Raw genomic sequence first — 21,022 nt, forward strand, 5'->3', positions numbered from 1 at the left:
GTACCATGTATTTATTACTTCCACACACTTCCGACAGTGAGGGGAACGTAGTGGTGCTTTAGGCACAAGTTCCATGCGGATGTGCCCTGCAATCAATTCGGAAATCCACGTAGAATAGTCAGCGACCAGCAGTGTGCGATATGTTGCCCTGTTATCAGGAAGCAGCAGTTTTTTATGCTGTCCATTTAATTTTAAATTCTCTATTGTTGTGCTTCTCCAGCCCTGCTTTTTTAGCCAGCCCACCTATTGTACCTCTCAGTCAAGTTTACAAACGTTTGCAGGTGGGTGATCTCACGAGTTGCTTTTCATATCATACAGCTGATTCTGCCTTGGCTTTCATAGGGATCTCCATGATTTTGTCTCCAACGGCACTTGGGGTATGGGGTATGGTCGGGGTGCTTTTTAATTGTAGGAGGCCATTCCATCGAAGTCATTCAGGCGGAAATATGCTTTTGCTGTGTCCTGACCAATCAGGTAGCTCAGTTTAAAAAAAATATTGGGAGGGAGGGTTTGTTTTGAATCCCGTTAGATAAGTTACACACCTCCTGCGTTTGTCTTACACGTTCACATTTCCCTTCCACAACCATACCACTTTCCAAAGCAGGTTCCTGAAGATGAGATGTTGGTTTAAAGGTTTTTCTGAGCTATGGATAGAAATCCTTGCCCCAAAAATTCAGTGTGGGAGACCAAAGTATTTCATCCTTCTTTTGAGGCTACTGGTTAAAAAATGTATACCCACTTATTCCTCTATGTTGATGAGCATCACGCCATAATCTGTGATATTATGAATTAAGTTTGCATATGAGAATAAATTGCATTATGGGTCAAATATATCCAGTTGGTGTCAATAGGCTATATTCCAGATTATACCAGATGAGGATCTAGCCCAGTATTAGTTTACCTGACTGTCAGACTTTTAGCTGTGTTCTTCAATTATTTACTTGAACTTTGCTATGTCACATATAAATAGAGATGGGCCTGACTCAAAACACTGGATCCAACCACTTCTCTTGCCTCTTCTGGTGGAGTTTGGATTTGAATCCAGGTCTAAATTCCTCAGCTTGTATACATCTCTGTTATAACACAGACTTTTGTTGTGGCTTGTATTAAGATGCGTGTGTCTGAATATTTCAAAGTTATTTTAAAAACCAAAATGTTCACCCCAACTTTAAAGTTAGCAATGAAACATGTACAGTGCCACAGAGGATAAGAAGCCTGTGGCTTAGATTATGGTGTTGGTAAATAAAGAAGGTGCTTTTCAGTGGGAACTGTTTCTTTGCATCTCTTGCCAGTGCTTTTATCCAGATTTCTGCCCAAATGGGAATTGTGGGGAATTTGGGAAGAGCTGGCTTGAACTGGGTAACAGGACTGAGGACATCAACCAGCCTTGATGGAGGAATCCAGGTGAAAAAAGGCCAAGAACTTAAAGTTTTCTTGAACACCCCTGAAGAATCCATGGAGATAATCAACTTCAGGTAAGAACAGATGAGTGCAACTGTAACACCAACAGACCCCGGTCGTCAGGTGGAATCGAACCGGGGACCTCAGGATCTTAGTGCATGAGCCTCTACTGCATGAGCTAAAAGCCACCTGGCTATTAGCTAAGGCTGTAGAGCAGACTCACTTTATCTCTCTAGGTGGTCATGGTGCCACTAGATGGCACAGAACACCACACCCAGGAGGTGTGTGGGTTACACAATGTCCAGTGAACACTAACCATGATAACCTTCTAAAATCTGAACTTAGCTGGCAGGTTTGTTAACAGTGTGGGACTTTAAATTTGAATTCAGTTTTCTTCCTGTAGCGATAGTGTCTGCACTTTCGTACTAAACTGAACAGAGTGACTCAGTATGGTGTAGCTATGCCCCGTACAAAGTTGCCATTTTGAAAATAGACACTTATTGGGTGTATTCACACTTCAGATCCTTCATATGATGTTTATGAAGGCCTAGTGGGAGCTAGTAAAAGTGAAAAAAAGCACTGGGCCAAATCCTGATATCCTTGTTCAATTTTTGCTTGATTCTTACTCAGGCAAAACTCCCATTGCTTCAGTGGAGGTTTTGCTGAGTAAGGACTGAGAGAAAACACAGAAGGTTTTTGATTCTTCGTTATGATTCTCAACACAGGCTAACGGTTGGTGGGGCAGGAAAGTGAAACTGGTTTGACTCTTGGTCTCGGAAGTGATTAGGATTCTTGTACGTTTTACTGGCCCACAGAGGAGAATCAGTGTACCCCTTGATCTTCGTGAGAATGTGTAACTTTGTGGGTGAAAAGGTTCATGGGCTCTAGAGGCTGCTGGGATCATGAGATGTGAACAGTGCGTTTTCCTTTGGTTCTTCTGTATGGTTCTGCAGTGGCCACTTGGTGAAAATGTATTTAAGCTTATACTAGCAAAAGCAGCTGGTTTTGATCTGGGGCTTGTAAAAGGAAGGCATTTGTGGGTCAGCTCAGAGCAATGAGAAGAAGTGTCTTGCATATGATGATGATGTGTTTCAGCAAGAAGGCAATGATGGGTAGGAATATATGATATATGACAAACTAAACAGAAATATTACCAGGAATGCAATGGGATTGTTCCTATCTGTGCAAGGGCATCGTGGAAGGCAGGAGTTGAAATAACAAGAAGAATTCGATTGTCAGAAGATTCTCATATTGCACGGTCATCAAAGTGGTATTTAAATGCAAGACTGATGTCAAAAGTCAGGGAAATAGTCAGATCTGGCTGGGGTCAAAGCAGTAGGGCTGTCTAGCAACATATACAGCCACTCTCATCATCAATTAATCTATGTGATAACAGGGTAAGTATGTGAAATTCCTATTTAACAATGCATGCCCATGTGGGAGAATTTTACTCTTATACTGTATGATTATATTGCTATACGTACTATAACTTTGTACATCCTATCATCAGAGTGAGATATAATCATATCACAACCACTTCTTTGTACAGTATTGTTTTAATTAGAGATATGACAGAAATGAACTGCAAAAGACATTTCCTCTCCTTTCCCCAGTTTCTCACTGACTAGCAATGCTCTGTCTTCACTGGAGCTTTTGCATCCAAGCAATCTATATTTCAGGGAATTGTCCCAGTGCAGCAAGAACGTGGCTTTACTCCTGCAGATTGATAGTATGTAACAACATAACTGGGCTCATTTGGTATACCATGTTTCGTGAGGTGTACCCAGCAGGTGAGTACCTGCTGACATCATTGAATGTTGGGTAAAGGATGCTTCATGTCTCAACAGCTTCCAGAAGTTAAACTGATGAATTGTTTGTGCTAATGTGGGTTAGGCTTTGTAGTGTATATTTCCAGCAGTTTTCTCTTTTCTTCTTACTTTCAGATTTGACAGAAGTCCAAGTGGAAAATTCTGGACCAGCAAGATGGCTGGATGTGTTGACATATTATAAACCACGTGCTCCAGCCTCTTAGACGAGACAACAGATTTATAAAACATTTACAGCATAGTTACTTTTTTTTACCTATGTCTTGGTTTTGCACTCTGTCTTCAGGGGCATTCATACTCATGGAAAAGTCAAGGGATAGAGCAATAATTTACTTTTGATGAGTTTTCAGCTAAAGCACAAAGCAGAATTAGAAAGCTGTAGTTCACACTGCAGGGGCAGGAGGCAAATCTGTTGATGGCACAAGTATTTGGCTTATGGCAACTAATTCAGTGTACTGCAATGTCCATCCAATTCCAAATGCACACAACTTCTCTCCCCACACCCAACATTTTCATCTCAGAATAATCTTAAATAATCATTTTACCATGATATTAAATCAACGTTATTTCTGTTTCACTTTATTAACCCTTTCATGCCTATCAAGGGTGGAGTCTTTGCACACCCCATCTCCCACTGAAGTCCTGCAAGAAATGTAGGATTGGAACATAGCTGATGGCCAGGCCATACTCTAAACTGGGGGGGGGGTGAGAGGAGAGAAGCATAGAGGGCCAGGAATTACCCTAACTTGGGCTGAACTAGTTGGGGGAGGAGTTGTGTCTAAACAGCAGCATCCGTCCTCCCGCTTTCCAACTTCACAGCACCCTCCTTCATGGGTTTGGTGTTATGGACGGGGGTATGGCTGTGTGGAGAGGGAGTGAGATCAAATGGATGGCAGCCATTCATGGCATCATCCTTCACCTGCGAGCAACTATAAGCAAGAAACACTGCTGTCCTTGGCAGCTCACAATTTAGCACAGAGTTCTTTGTAATTTGCTGCTTTTAAATTCTCTGGACTGCTTTGCTTTTATCCCTCACGATTTTATACACACTATCTCCCTCCTTTTCACTAGATAGGAGCTGCCTCCTCTGTACAATCTTACGGGCCTTATTCTCTGCTCACTCTCTTCAGTGTTAATTAGGAGTTACTCCACTGAAGTCAATGGAGTTGCATTGGTGTGAATCAGGAGAACCAGATCCTATACAATTGTTCTACTTCTAAAGAGTAAGGATTAGAATAAAGATGAGAGTAAGGATTGTTCTTCATCTCCCAGGGGTAAATTCACCCCTGTGCTGAGACCCATCTATGTACCACTGAAGTCCCTATTAAGGCTTAAAGTGGTGCATAAGCTTTGTGCAAGACTTCCACAAAGAAGAGACTTGCACTCCTAATGAATATAAACATGTAGAGACCTCAGTAGAATGTCACCTTTCTAATAATATTTTTCCACCTAGGAGAGGATGAAACAGACCTGAAAGAAAGGCAAATCAACGCAATTATGTATAAAAACTTGTAGCAGTGATTAAATAAATCATTTTTAAATGACTATTTGCATTTCTTTGTTATAGCTCCAAATTTTACCTCACAACAATGGATGGGATGGAAAATATTGAAGGTTTCCAAGACCATATAGAAACCAAGTCCTGCACTAGTGAGGAAGGTAGGCTTGTGGATATTGTATCTATCATACAGAATTAAATCACTCTCAAATATATATAGAGGTCTGAATCATAACAAACAGCACATTTGACACAATTGTGAATTTCTTCTCATCTCATTACTTCAGAATAATCTACACCTTAGTAATTCTCCTCAGATAGTCTGTGTGTCCTCTTGGCTTAATCATAATGCTGTTCTAACTGAACCCAATGCTCTTGTGTTTCACCAGTGTCCAAGATTTTTGGCTGGCAGTTGTGTTCTGAAATGTCTTACCCTGGTAAAACCAGTGGTTTGCCTTTCCCATTCTCTGGACCAGCAAAAGCAGCTATGATGTTAAAGAAGCAAGACAGAGGCTTGCAACAGTACCTGATGGAAGCTGCCTATAACTATACTCCTCAGGTACAATTACACCAGCTATTATTTTTGGTTTGGTAGATATATTCATTTCCATTGACTCAAGTGAAAAATGTCTTTTAGCACATTGTGTGCTACAGCCCAGCCAGTTTCCAGCAGCTAGAGGATCCAGTTGGCATAGAAAGAAAAAAGTTACTTGGAAACTACTATCTGACACGTGTGGTGGATAATTATTCTTGTCCCTTTATAACAATTAGAGAACAGATAAGTTAAGTGACTTGACTAAGGTCACACAGTCAGACACTGATAGAGCTGGGAGCAGAACCCAGGACTTCCTTACTTGGTGCCTTGAGCTAACCACAAAGCAACACTGCCTCTCTTTAACCCCTTTTCTATACTTGTGCAGTGTAAAATTGTCCTAAAAATCAATCTACTTAAACCAGTATGAGCTGTTAATGTAGGTGCACTTTCGCCAGTTTAAAACTTGCTGCTATCAATAAGAAACCAACTTAAGCTACATTAATTAAGCAAGAGTTAAACAGACTTAAGTGTGTCTACTTTAGGGCCTTGCTCCAGTTTAACAAGATTAGTTTTTAAATTGATGTAGCGCTTTTTTTGTATGGACAAGGCCTAAGAGAGAGGATTTTCTGCACTGTGGAGAAGACAGCAAGGATTTCTAACTTTTCTAAATCTATAGTCTCAAAATATTTGAGGACTGTTTTCTGGCTGTGTTAATGTTTCAAGGTTACTGATGATATCTTCAGGAAACTGCTTTGGAAAAGTGTTTAGCTAGTTGGTGCCTATGGTGATAGAAGATATAAATATGGGTTGGGGTGGTCTCATTTGTGAATAAAACCAGGAAAAACCCTAGCCATTTGTAATTAGCTAAGTGAGGGAAGCAAAAGGTGACTGGAGCATGAATTCATGGAATAGCCAAAGATCATGCAAAAAGAATTTTGGTCTGAAACAGACAGTCAAAGACACATTTTATGTCCCACCCAACAGGACATTTTAAACAGGCCTGAGAAATTCCAGGCAAAATAGGATGTGATATTAGCAAAGCCATTTGTTGATATCTGCAGCCTGCAATGCTGTAGACACTGTTACTGAGAAGAGAACTGTGATTTTGGAATATCCAGGTCTGGGGCAGGAGAAACGCAGAGATTGACCGTGTAAAATTACTGGCACAAAAATGGACAGTAGAGCTTCTTTCTAATTGGCCCACAATATTCTGAACTGGTCATGCATTTAGTACAGAATTACAGAGTCTATCATTTAAAATGGCACATAAACTAGTGCCTCCCAATCTGTGTTTTCAGCACTATTTATAAAACTTATTTTTTTCATTATGATTTTAGTCCAAAACTTAGCATTCTATTGTCAAACTCTGCCCTATTACATTCAAAGGCTTCCAGGAATAGTAAGGGGAAGACATTCTAATGCTAATTGAATGTGGCCCTAGAATGTGAAGGTACTTAATGAAAATAGTAGAAAATGTTTGAGTGAGTTAAGCTCTATACCTGGATTCTGGGTTAGAATTTTCTCAAAGTTTGGCAGGGTGTGGCACGATTTCAAGAGGCTCTGAGGGTGCTGTGAAATCCTAGGTGTTCAAATGAGAGTTCACAAGTCTATCACTGGGCTGGGACTGGAAAATTCAGCTAGTTGCAAATTAATACTATCATATGTATGAGAAACATTTGGAATAAAAGATAAAATTAAATTGGAAATGGAAATGCACACCTGGAAATGGTTTATACAAGAATTATAGAAGTAGATTGGAAAAACAGTCTTAATATCCTAGCAATGCAGCCTGCTGTGATTCCTTGACGTGATTCCTTGACGTAATTCCATATGGCCAGCTCCATTTTGTAAATGCTCTGCCAGTTGCAGGTGTCATGATCATTTCTTTTTTTCTAGGAGGCTTCTTGGATTCCAAGTGAAGTTGTCCTTCATTTCTTTATTGGGACACCAAAGTCAGACCTGAAAAGGGATGTTGGGGTTGACCTCAATTTTAATGTCCCACAGAAAAAATTCAGAATCAAATTTATGCAGCCAAAGAAAAAAATCCAAGTCGATGGTAGGTCTTTCAACTAACAACCAGATCCTCTGTTAGTGGCAATCAGGGGAGCTCTGTTACAGCCAATGGAGTTACTCCAATATACACCAGCAGAGGATCTAGCTGTAAATTTATACTGAATTGTATGAAAGCCATTCAGCCAATGTAGATGACATTATTATAGATTCTCCATCAGCTGGGGTAATTGCATCTTTGTTAATCCTAGATGCTCCCAAAGGTTCATGCACTCACTGGGAGCTGAAAATCAGATGGCGGGGGAAGGGGGAATTTCCTGCAGAACAGGAATACCAGGTTCCGGCCAGCTTTACTTAAGAGCCTAAGTCCCATTTTCAACATGACAGCCACTTAAGAACTTAAGTCTCAGTGAAAAATCAATGGGACTTAAGTATGTAGAAGCTACATCTCTTTTGAAAATGGGACTTAGGCTCTTAAGTAAAGCTTAGGTTCCAAAGTCAAATTTTACCCCACACCTCTTACTGTTTTCCTTTGCTCTGCTATTATTTGTTGTTTAATTCTGTAAATGCATTATTCACAGCAATTGTAAATACCATGTTGTGATATGTTTCCACATTAGATACAGTAAAAATTATATTGTAGCTTTCTATGTACCAAAAAAAGAAAACATCTGTGTTCTTTCCTATTTCTCTAAGGAAAACTTGAGTTATCTAAGAATTCACGAATTGGACACCTGGAGCTGGTACTAGATGACAAAGATGTCTATTATATTAAGGTACATCCTCAAAATACAAAGTTTTCAAAAGTAGGATGAAATAGACAAATAGAAATGGGATGAAAAAATCCCTATAGAGGGACAATAAGACACATGTATACTGAAATAGTGTCTGAATAATCAGTTAGTGGAACGAGTAAGTTCTCTATTACAGGTACATCCATTCATTCAAGTAGGAATAACACATACTGACAGATCATCCCTAAACTGTGTTTTTTTTATAATCAAATATCCTTAAGCACCAACATATAAGCAAAAGCAATTTTGTTCCATTCAGACTTTGTCTTTAAAACCACCAATAACTGTGCACTATGAGCCTGATCCAAAGTCAGTGAAACTACTCCTATTGACTTCAGTGGGCTTTGGTTTAGTAAGGGTGTATATAGTTTAAATTCCCATGTCCTCTCAGCTACTTGTACTTTTGAAGAGAGCTGAGATGTTTGGGTGATAGATAGCTTGGAAGATTGGTAACTGAATACAGAGCCTTTTACCTTCAGCTGCTAGTCTATAAGGCTCTGTGTGAGTGCAGCAGCCCATTCCCCCATGTGCTTCTATATGCTGGATTGGGGCTTTAAACAATATTTGGCCTATTTTTCACTTGCATTTGGTGCTAAATGAATAAACTGAAATGATTTCTTAGAGCAGGCTTTCAGTTGCAATCACAATTTTTACAATGGTCATGCGTAATGTCTGTGACTGAACCCAGAGTTAGCTTTTCACTGGCATGAATTCTGTAGATACAGGAATATCTCAAATATTCCTCTTTTAAAGATATGGATTGCATCATAACTGAGAGATAAACAGAATCATTCCAATGCTAAAGCTATAAAAGAAAAAAAATCACGTGGGTAGAAATTTAACATTGAAATCGTACTGAGATTTTTTATTTCCCCACAGATTTAGGCTGTAATAATTCACCTTTTTTCATTACTTAATTGGCAACTTAGAAGCCGCATCAACGCGGGTCTGTCGTCCTAATCCTACTTAATTGTTGCACATGTTTCAACAACTACAGTAGTTTATCAGCTGTTTTTTCCTACAATACAATTACAATCCAGACATTTTGAACCTTTCTTCTCTTTAGCAGAGCAGCAAATCAAACACTAATTAACATTGCAGAGTGCTGCACTTGCATTCAAGCCAACCAAAATAAAGTTCCAAACTGCCGTCCAGTCAATGTTTTCAATAACACCATATCAAACAAATTTTGTTTTCATTTTGTATTTCAGTTTTTTGGTCAGTCCTGTAACATGCTGTGTGTTTTCAATTCCCACTGAAGTCAGTGGGAGTGGAGGATACCTGGCACCTCACAAGACTGGATTCTTTATCTTGTTTGGAAAATAAATCCACTGTCTCCTCACCCATTACTTGTCAACAGCAGCTTTTGCATTTTCTAAATTGAAAATATAAATATTCCCCCTCCTCCTCCCGCATTGGTAAGGTGCCCATCTCAAGTATCTAGTCACCAAATGCTGACTGAGTCTGTTTCTCAAAACATAATCAAACTGGATTGTTGGGTCGGGGTTTTTTTAGGGAATGACGGGTTTGCAAACAGTGAGTGGGGAGAAGAGATACACAACCCAGCTGGAAGTAAAGCTGATAAAGCAAGGAAGCCCAATCGTTTTGTCAGGAAACATCACTAAGCAACTTGGCAAGAAAATGGCTTTTTCAGTGTCTCTGCATAATTTATTGAAGGATGCAGCATTTCTTTCAGGTTGGTGGACAAAGTACTTGTCATATACATGAGTGGGATCTGGCATCCTCGAGACATATGCTGAGAAGAGCATATGTTCTAGTTTCCTGCTTTTATAGGAACTAAAATCCCTTTGAAGTTAATTGGGGTGCCTTTAAAATGTATGTGCTTGTGTAACACTTACTTACCTTGAAAAATAATAGCAGTTATACAGTAAATTAAACATCTTCCTTGAATCCCTTTGTCTGAAAAGAAAAAGTTTAAGTAGCATTAACATTTGCAGGGAGTCATTTATTTAAAAAAATTCTGATCCTATTTTCCATCATTCACTATTGTGTTAAAAACCCTGCTGCTGGTAATGTGGCTAGATAAAAAGGTGAATTCATATACTGGACTAAATCAAAGATGTAACACTTAGGCCCTATTTCCCCCCCCGACAAAATATCTTAGTGTGGTGGTTGTCAAACTTATTTGATCGCGCACTCCCCCTTTTTTGTGCCTGTAGTCCTTTACACACACACACTCAGCTCCTGCCACGCAAGTGCATATACTGCCACCCAGCTCTGAAGGCTGCACAGCCACCATCAGCAGCGCAGAAGTAAGGGATCCCATGCTACCCTTACTTATATGCTGCTGCTGGCGGCTGCGCTGCCTTCAGAGCTGGGCACTTAGCCAGCAGCCGCCGCTCTCCGGCCACCCAGCTCTGAAGGCAGAGCAGCTTCTCATACTCCCTCTCTTCCCCTCCCCCCTGAACACATTCCACACACCCCAGTTTGAGAAGCTCTGTCTTAGTGGAGTCTCCAAGGATCCCCTGTGGGTCATGCTTGCCCTCCCAGCATTGCTTCTATAGAGAAATATTGTAGAGCTCAATATTTATTATATCATAATAAAGGAGTGGGCTAGATAAATAGGAAAAAATAAATAAAAGGTCCTGTAAAGTGGTGAAAGATGCCTTATTGACAGGCCTGAAAGTGAGCTCCTGTCTTCATCTATAGCACAGGCCGTCCCAGTGGGAGCTTCCCCACACTGTCCATCTCATCTCTATTCTGGGGAGATCATCTGCAGGGTGAGAGTTCAGTCTCTGTCCCTATTTGGTCCTGAACCAGGCTGCTGATACTACCAAGAGTGGCATTAGTTGCGGCCAGGTGCAATGTTGTTTCTTTGTAGACTCGTATCCACTGGGAATTGGGCTGAATCCACTCTTCTTTTCATGCAGACCACCTCATAGTGATAGTATATGAATCACTGTAATCTGGGCTGATTTTGAACCAATGAGCTACTGTAAAAGACATGAAAAGCGCTATAGCCATTGGTCAGTCCTTACCACTACCTAAAAGGGCCAATCCTGCAAGGCAGTACACTCTGTCACTGGGGGAGCTGAAGGCACTTGCTATCTCACAGGACTGGGCTGTAGGGCTGCTTTTTAGAAGGTGGTGTATGTTTTTTCCCACCAATGTATCCTTTTTCTGACTGCACAGTTCTCATCATGTGCTGCTGCATGGTAACCTCTGATCTTTCTGTAGTATTTCTGGAGAAAAAGGTTGATGATAAACTGAGGCAGTACTCACTTGAAGGGGAGACCTACCTTCCAGGTGTTCTTGGATCTCACACCATTGGCCTGCTGCAGCAACGAGGGAGCCTGTGGTCTAATGCTCTGAGAATAAAATATGGACTCCTAGGTACTGTGTAAATGACATTTATTGTTATGCTAAAGAGCAACGCCAAAAGATTAGAACGGTCTTCTGTTTCCCAACTGAATAAATGTAACTCTCAGAATTCCAATGTAAACAACCCAGAATAAATTTTAAAAGTGGTTTCTGCAAACATTCTCCAATATTTGCTTTAAAATACACTGTTTCTGCAAATATTTCCGCAGTTGCTAGAATGTTTATGAAAACTGAACAAAACAGATGCACAAATTCAGTGAATTCATTTAAAAAATGAGGAAATATTTCCAGAAATGTTTTGCAGTATTTCCCCAGCTACATTATATAGACCAGAAACACCGAGCTATTAAATTTACTGGGCAGCCAAAGCAGTCAGACAATCAAAGGAGTTATATGGCTTTTGCTGAATAGCTATAGCAGTTGGTGCACAGTGTGCATTAAAACCTGACCGTGTATATGCATATGGCATATTAATCCTGGGTCATGTGTAGTGGTCTGACTAGCTAAATTTTTTTAAACCAGCACAGATATGGTTTACTTTGCTAAAAGTCATCATTTAGTGTCATGTTAGTTAGAATATCATTTACAGGGAAACAAATATTCTTCAACCATATTAGTAAATGGAAAGTGTTTGTGCAGTACAATGGCTATTCTGGTTTGTACAAATACCCACTGAAAGCAAATATCTTTGAGCTTGGAGCTAAAAATAAGGGACCAAATCCAGACTTACATACAGTGTCGATCTTAAGCATTCAGTCATGAGTTTGGCTTAACAATCAGCCATTACTTTTTGTTTAAATGAAAGCCAAGATTTTCATGTCTTTGTATGGCTCCAGGAACTAGGCTTTTAACTAAAATCAAAAACAAAACAAAAAAACCCCACCACATATTGCAAGACCCACAATAAAATCGCAAAAGCTGACAATCTGCTACTTGCTCAGGTTTTGAAAAGTTTTTACCCAGATAAAAATTCCACCAAAGAAGTAAAATTAATGCCTGGGTGTTTCTCTTACTGCTGGGATGGAGGGGAAGAGAGAAACTTTAGAAAATATGTCAGAACAAACATAAGCGGTATCTTGATTTTCCTTAGGCAAAAATCAGCCTAACGACTTGGACCGTTTTCATTTTGTCTTCTGATGTAAAACAGATGTTTGCAATTTCCTAAACTTGGAAACATCTTTTATTTTATTAGAAAATAAAATAAACAGAGGCCAAAGTCCATAAATAAATCCTATCATGTGGCCCATTGTTTTAGGATTTTCATTTCTAATGGAACTTGTGGGATAAATCAAAGTTTTTATGACCTAACCCTGTCACCCCCAACCTTGATAAGCAGTTTTATCAGACAGAGACCTCTGCTAAAACAGCCTCCGCTAGATACCTTTCATTCACACTTCCATGCACTCTAACCTACTTATAGCACTTGGACTGCTCCCTGGCATGTTAGATAGGCACTAGCTACACTTCTGGGCCCCATTGGAAGAGCATGGGACACCTGGATTAAAAGCCTGAAGTGCTGTTACTGGTAATACATACCAGTAGCTGGGAACCTTTGGTTTCAATCAGAAGAGGACTCCGAGAAGGATATTACTGATTGCAAACTGTCAGCCCATTTAAATGAACAAAGTGTATACTTCTATATCATATGGTTCTTACTTTGTTAATTAATGTTTTCATTTTCAGAGGCAAGTTCTCCTGTAGAAAACACAAACCCATCATCCCTAAATACATGCTCATTGATATCATAAGAGTGTTCTTACCTCCAGATTCTTAGGATAAAATAAATTATATTTCTGTGAAGAATCTGTTGTTATGATTTCGTGAAATGAAAACTATAATGCAGACTTAGGGTTGTATTGATAGTTTACTGCGTATGAGTTGAATCTTTCATTTTTGAAAAGTCAAAGCATTTCCATATGTGTGTGTGTTGACTCAAACAGGAGATGCAAAAAATCTTCGGCATGAATGTAATGCAGGACAGAAAATTAAAGTGGAGACCAATCCAAATGAAGCATACAAACTGGATTTGGGACATGAGCTTCACTGTACACAGACTCCATCCTATAACCATAAGGTAGAGAGTTCAATATGCTGCAATGTAGGGTTTCAAACACAGGGATATCCCAGAGGTCAGTTTTGGGACAAGCTTTTTTCCCTCTTGTTTTAGTTTACAGCCTATTTACCTACTATGGGCTAGGGCATCAAAAATAAAAGTCACCGATTTCTGCTCTCTGTTACAGCTGTGTAAATCCAGAGTAATTCCAATTACTTCAGTTCTTATATATGCATTCATATAATTTCTGTGGAATATTTTTGCATATGCTTTTTAATCCCAGTATTTACATATTAATATATGATTTCATTGTCTTTTCCGTAGTCAGCGGTCCAGGAATCCTCTTAAGCATACAGAGTCATGGTTTCATCATACTTACATGTCCAGAAATTAGAATGTTTTACTTGGGCTTGTAACGCTTTTCAGGTTCAGTTTGTGATGTCCTTCGGACACTAACTAACCTTCAGCTGATTAACATCTTCAAAACTCCCTGTTCTCTGAATTGTTAAGAGGCAGAGCTGAAGCTTAATAACATATAATGCTGTCTAGTATAAATATTGAGCATTAGCTGTAACATAACTTTTTACTATCACTTGCCTGCTACCGAGGGGTATTTCTGTAGGCAGAGCTACTAACATTCTGTATATGCGCAGCACCATCTGTAAGGGGGAAAAGCATGACACAGGGAATGGTGTGTTGTGTTCTGCAGGTTCATTTGCGGCATGAAGAGAGTGCATCTCGGCTCTACTCCCAGCTGGACGTCAACTATGGCAAACACTGGGATGAAATCAACAACAAGAGGAAGCTACTGATCAGCCAGACATTTAAAAATAGTTCAAGTCCATCTCAGGTCAACTACTTCATGGAGGTAATAGCACCTGCTGTTGGATGGCACCTGCATTGCCAGGAAGTAAAGGGCAAACTGTATAAAAAAAATATGGAATGAGGCATAACGTGTGCTTGTGCTCTGAAAAAGTGATTATGGTGTAGTGGTCAGCCATGTTCGTCTTTCAATGACATCAAGGTCAAATACATTCAGTATGCAAGCAAAAGAGGTTTTCTCTAACTACCAGCTTAGCAAACTCAACCTGGGTTCTGAGAGTCAAGCTGAATTTTTCCCATCTCAACCATCATCACTAAGAATATAATTTCTGTAGTTCAAAATGTTCCCTCACTTACTCCTGTGCAAACAACTTGCATACAATAAATGGAACTTACTAAACAATTGTCTTGGAGCATAGGGAATAGAGCTCACTCTCTCTCAACAGTTTTATCCCTGTAGACAATCTTTTTTCATTAAAGCAAACTGACGGAATGCACGTCAAGAATAATCTGAGTGAGATGGCTCCATTGTTTGTATAGTCATTTTTCTGAAACATGCTTATTTTGAAGGATACCATCTCACCAAATGTTATTCATTGAGCAAAGTCAGAATTTTATGTGACAGTGACTGAACCCCTTACACAAATATTATTTGAAAACTTTGTATTTCATTCATGTGATATCTTATTATTTGATGTGAGTTGCGGGACACTAAACACTGAATAAGGGGCATCCCTTAAAGTAGAGGCATGAGTAGTCTGCCTGGCCTATTAAGTGTTTTAAAGGTAAAATTACGGTGTGTGGATTAGATGAACCAGATATTTAGATATGAGGAGAAAGTTCAGATCCATCTGAGACCAAGAAGTTCAAAGATGCGTGAAAATTAAACCAAACAACAAGAAAACCCATTAGTTGGACTTTTTTCAAACTTCAAAAAAAGGTTCAAGCTTGATTTGATTTGAGTTTTTGCGAGGTTTTAGGTTGGCTTATGATTTGCCTGTCCTAATAAAGCTTACCTTGTACACAAGATGCTGCCGTGGGATCTGTAATGTTAGCAATCAAACACAAGAAGGGACCCAGAGCATATAGTATTTAGGTAGAAGTCTTCTTGTAGAATTACAATAGCTAGACTATCTTACAAAACTGTCTCTCCTGATTCCTCCAGACATAAACTGTGGGATCAGAAAAATGTTTCCCCAGTAATGTAGTAGAGAATAACTAGATGCATTATGGTAAGTTTGTGCCTTCCTTTGAAGCATACAGTATTGACTGCTGAAAGAGATAGAATAATGGATCATATGGCAATTCCTGTGTTACTCATGTCCTGTCTGGATTTGTAATGGATCTTTACAGAAACTATGCATATAAACTTCTATATTAGTTCTTAGGGAGACTGTAACAGAAACACTCACCTCTTCAGTGCCTCCGGCTGCTGCTGCATGCAGTACTCTAATCCTTTTCCTGCTCCTAGCACCTCCTATAGGTTCTCAGCTTTGCTTGACAGAGCTTCAGTGGCTTGAGGCCTTCTGTGTCTCAACACTCCAACCAAGTCACAAAGTTCAAAATGAACCCCTTCTGTGATAGCAATAGCAAAAGTCCAATAAAACCATCTATCTGCCTTCACCAGGCTCTTCAAACTCAGCTCTGGGGCCTTTAAATTTAGCCCTTCATTCAGGCTTCCAAACAAGCCTTGTCCCCTTCTTGGGGTTTACACCACTTTGCCAATGGGGGAACCCAGGCCTGCCCACTGCTATGGATTCCAACCCAGAGACCTTATAAACAGCAGCTACATACCACTTACTTCAATTTATTGGTGCTATTTCCCTGGGCCTCTTCCCACCTGACCCTTTTATTTTCACCCCGTATCTCACAGTTACAGTTCTCAGGTCCTCTCCCTCCCAGTTGAAGCAAATTCAGCCAGAACCAAACTTTGGTTATCCCTCAAGCACCATTGGCCAGAGAGGAGTACTCTGCCTTGCTCCTCTGCTCCCAGCTAGGAACTACCCGCTAATGCTTTGCAGTGCCTTCTGTCTGAGCCTGCTGGGCTCTGATTCACTGCTTCTGTGCAGCCTCTCTAGGCAGGCCTCCTTTCCTGGGGCGAAGTGTTGTAGGACGGCGGAACCTCTGGCTGTGGACCACAAAGGCAGCCATTACAGGGGCACAGATTTTACAAAGCTTCTCAGCCAGTAGCTGCACATGAAAACAAACGCTGATGTTTGTTTAGAATAGATGGTGACTTTTCCATGTAGCCTATATCTGAACTGTCATAAAGTATACTGCATATTTCAATATTGTTTTAGCAGTGACCTCCTACTAGCAGCATAGATTTTACCAGAGACACCAGCACCAAATGACATGAAATTATTATCATGACTTTTTCAAAATGACTAAGGAGCTGATCCAAAGCCAACTGAAGTCAATGGGAGTTTTTCCATAAAAGTCAATTGGAAGTTTTTTCATCAACTTCAGTAGACTTTGGATCAGGCTGTAAATGCATAATTAACTGTATATAAAAATGCCATACATAAAATGTCTGTAACAGGTCTAAGGACCTTTGAACAGCTATAAAATGAAATGACAAATGTGCAAAGCAGAGCTGCTTGAAACCCAAATGAATGTTCTGTTGGTCTTGATGGTTCAGAGGATGAGAAATGCTTCCAATTTTAATCAGAATTCATTGTTGTTTTCCAGTTTACCATGCAAGTCCCAGAAAAGCAGGTCAATTACAGAACCCAGCTGCAGCACTCACGTACCTCTCAGGGCCGTTCGGAAAGTAGCACCAACTTTAAGGTGCAGTACAATGACCGCATGCCATTTGTGGCAGGACTGCAGTGGAAAGATACATCCAGAAATTACCTTAGGAAGTGGGAAGGTGAGGTACCACTAAACATTTCCAACCTCTGACGTAAAAAGCAGTCATGCAAAGGTGCTCCTAGTATTTTTATGAATTAGTCGTAGAGAGTTATTCCTGTAAGTTAATGGTGAGATACTTTCTAGAGGCAGATATCTCCGGATATAGATTAAATACATTAAGGGATTATTTGTTCTCAAAGGAGCCACATTTTGAATTGTTTGCCCTATCAGGTACTGACTGGATCTACATTATTGATGTTCAAGAAAGGAAAAAATATGAGGGGACAGTGACTTGAATATCAAGCTATAAGTTAAACACTTAACAATAGTAATTCGTTTCTGTTTGTGTGCATCGATATCTTTGTGTATGAATGTTTAAAACTTCACATTTATGTCAAGGGAATTTTATTTTAGTAAGGACAACAAGAACTAGGCCTTTATTATTATATTCTGTATCTGTCCTTTCCAAAGTTGCTTGGGAAGTGGGGGTTGTACTGATTTATCTGCTTCCTAGTTGTTTGTAAAAAATAAATAAATAAAATAAAAATCTATTTTCTGATATTTATTGATCAAACAAATTGGGTCAAATTCCACCCTAACTTATACGCCATTGACTTCAGTGAGATCACGTGTTGTGTAGTATTTGGCTAAATCTCTGTACTGGCACTTAAGAGCTACATTTCCAAAGTCGGTCTGTACCAAACTCACTTGTGTGTGCGCACATGGACGTTTTGTTGCAAATTGAGTAGTCTGATGTAAAGGACCAAGTTCACCCAGGGGTATTTCCATTGACTTCATTTGAATTACACCAGAGTTTAATTTGATCCCTAACAAGATACTTTTTTGAGGTTTTCTTTTGAAGGTTTGCAATGTTTGGTCATAAATGTCATTTGACATGGCACATATTTATCTGTGATTTACTTGAATATATCACAAGCTGTGAATGGCATTATCTGATGAATCTTTAGATAAAATTTCAAGGTCCTAACATCTAAGTATAAACAATAATAGTTGACAGAGTCGTGGAAAGAGCTTTCACTATAAACCTTGTGCAAAATTCACCTTCTACCTTTATATGTGCAGTCCCGTTGGCTTTGATGGGACTAATCATGTGCATAAAGGCTCCAGAATCACTAACTCACTGTGTGAATAAAGATTGTGCACATTGTGGCAAATCATACAGTGGAATCCAGGTCCCTTGCCGAGTAACCACTAGATGACATTTTGTCCCATCATTAATGGGCCTTTGGTAGTACAGCACATATGATTCATAAGATCATAGTCCAAAGACCTCTGCAGTATACCAACACATTTTAGCCTCAGTCTAAGTCAATTTTGTTGCAGGTTTAGAAGTCAGGTAGCACAAGACCTAACATTCTACCAGCTTTAACTTCAACCTGTTAATTTGCTTTCAGGTGCATTAAACATGGATACCCCATGGCTATATCTGTATGTAGCTCACAAACTACACCAACCTGAGCGATCTGCTCATCTGTCTTCTATGGAGCTCACAGCTGGGAAAGCCCTTTCCATCAAGAACCTGGTGGTGGAAATGTTCTGTAAAGACAAAGGCAATGAAAAAGAAGGGAAAATTCACATCTATACACCAACTACAACCTACCTGCGGGTTAGTAACTCATTGCTTCCTTTCATAGCGCCCAGCATGGATGGGTATCGTATAGCAGTAGTTATACAGCAATTCTCAGCACACAGCATGCAGTGATCTTTGTGTGTGAATCTACCAGATAGTGTCTTGAAATGCATATGTTCAGCTGTTTCCTGGGCTTGTATAATGTGCTGTTCATCCTCACCCTGGCACCTCGTTAGGCATCTCTGTCCCTCACCTTGCAGTGCAAGCACAGTCAATACCTCCTAACCAGTTCTGGAAAATGTGATGCATGCTAGCTGTGCATGCAGATGCAGCACATCTCTCCTGAGGGTGACATCATCCCTCCCTGCACAAAGCATTTGGGGGATGGAGTTCCACCCTGCCACTAATCCAGCCTATGAACCTCCTTTCTTCAACGTTTTTGGGCCATTGGATGTGCGATACTTCTAATATCAGAACAGATTTTAACCAAAGACACCAAGTCTACTGATTCTAGGACTGATTCTAATTTCACTAACACAACTGTGGTCTATACAGGTTCTAATACCACGATCATCACCCCATAGTATCTGAGCACTTCTCAGTTGTGCATTAAACAACAGAACTAACATCTGACACTAGATTTGCCCTGGAGTAACTCCATGTATTTTGATGTAAGTGCACATGTTTTGATGTAAGTGCAAGTGAGATCAGAATCAGGATCTTTCCATTTGAAAAGTCAGTCCTCTTTATAGCATACATTATTCAGAATTAAAACTGTAGGTCAGGGTTTAAGAGAAAGCAGCTGTCAGCTGAAATGTCTTTCATGCTGGGACAAACCCATAATTCAGGTTACTTTAGGGTGTTCCTTTATTTTGAGTCCCACCCTTTCCCCATTAGATCTCTGTTGGTCTAGTCCCACTTGAGGATTGTTGGAAAGAAAGAATTGGCTTACTTGTTAATTTCTTTGAAGACGTCCAGCCATCTATCCCTCCCTTGTTTGGGCAGAACATAAAATAAAAAGAACAAAGATAGATACTGACCGCCTCGTTAGAATTATAACCTCCTGAAAGTGAGATTAATGTCTTTACAATGGAAATGCTGGAAACTTAACTCTAATAGATGCTGTTATAATTGTCATGGAGACTTCTGTCCAAGGAATCTCCTTCCATTCATTTCTCTGCTGTACTGCAGAGAGAAAAGGATCCGACCTGCTGTAACTCAACAGGTCCAAAATATTTATCTTTATCTTTCAGGCATCCACAGTCAATCACCTTGAGAGGAATGTTCTGCACAGTTACAGTGAAGTGGTATCAGTGTGGAACCAGCTCGTGAGGAATGAGATTCATTTGGAGAATAGCGAGCGAGCCAAGTTTCTTTGCTTTAAGATAAAGAGTACAAAGCAGGAATTTAATTTGTCAGCTGACTATTTACACCTGCAGGGGGTAAGATGGCTGTATAAATGTTAACTTTTCTGGATCTGGGACTGTATCTTGCAGGTGTATCCAAATGGGGAGCATCACTCATTTATTAGACTTCAATCTTGCACATCAGTAGCTAGCTTTTTCTATCCTTTTATATTGTGAGAAATGCTGAAATGTAAAACTGAGTTTTGTTTTGTTTTTTTTAAAAAAAAAAACACTTCATGCAGGCTAAAGAAATCCATCACCACTACTAGATATCTCCTTCATTTTTATGGTGTGCTTCAGTTTGAGTTCTTCTCTCATCTCTTAGAGGCCAGTGGCACATACTGGGTGCTGAGGGATGCTGTGTTCCTAGAAAACATGAAAACCTAAATACTTAGACCTCAGTGCGGGTGTGTGATATATGCAGACGCTATTGCTAAATACTTTGAACTATCAGGTACCATGCCTGCATGTAGGATAACAGAAGAGCTCTCCAAATTATGGCTTTCTGGCCATTCTGAAATATAGAGGGGGAAAAATTGCTTCCAGTCAACCTAAAAATGAAAATTTCAAAATTTTTCAGTGAATCAAAAAACAAAATTCATTTTGGGTCAAACATTGTTTTGATTTTGATCTTTTTTTCTTTTTTAATTTAAAAAATAAAATTAAAGGTAACTTCAAAAAGAAGTGGTTTCAAATGGAAAAGTTTAGTTTCAAAAATATCAAAACAAAATGTTTTGACTTTTTTAGAATTTTGAGTTTGGGCTTTTTACTGTAACGATTCGTGGCAATCAACATTAATTCTCAAAAAATGTTTTCTTTGACCCAAATTTGCATTTTTTGCCAAAAAAAGAGATTTGGTTGAAACATTTCACCCAGCAGTTTCATGCACCA

General features: G+C 39.6%; 1 protein-coding gene across 1 annotated transcript in view; it reads left to right on the forward strand.

The window, feature by feature from the left end:
• The window catches only part of LOC140918001 (uncharacterized), a 152,269-nt gene that overhangs the window by 58,617 nt on the left and 72,630 nt on the right, over positions 1–21,022 (forward strand). Inside the window, exons 20-31 of the mRNA XM_078854475.1 lie at positions 1,293–1,475; positions 4,795–4,886; positions 5,115–5,284; positions 7,157–7,316; positions 7,967–8,046; positions 9,580–9,760; positions 11,263–11,418; positions 13,347–13,480; positions 14,169–14,327; positions 16,973–17,153; positions 18,550–18,761; positions 19,979–20,167. Of these exons, the coding sequence (XP_078710601.1) occupies positions 1,293–1,475; positions 4,795–4,886; positions 5,115–5,284; positions 7,157–7,316; positions 7,967–8,046; positions 9,580–9,760; positions 11,263–11,418; positions 13,347–13,480; positions 14,169–14,327; positions 16,973–17,153; positions 18,550–18,761; positions 19,979–20,167 (1,897 nt within the window). The remainder of the gene's footprint in view (positions 1–1,292; positions 1,476–4,794; positions 4,887–5,114; positions 5,285–7,156; positions 7,317–7,966; positions 8,047–9,579; positions 9,761–11,262; positions 11,419–13,346; positions 13,481–14,168; positions 14,328–16,972; positions 17,154–18,549; positions 18,762–19,978; positions 20,168–21,022) is intronic.

This window comes from Lepidochelys kempii, chromosome 10, assembly GCF_965140285.1.
Source record: "Lepidochelys kempii isolate rLepKem1 chromosome 10, rLepKem1.hap1, whole genome shotgun sequence".
Lineage (NCBI taxonomy): Eukaryota > Metazoa > Chordata > Testudines > Cheloniidae > Lepidochelys > Lepidochelys kempii.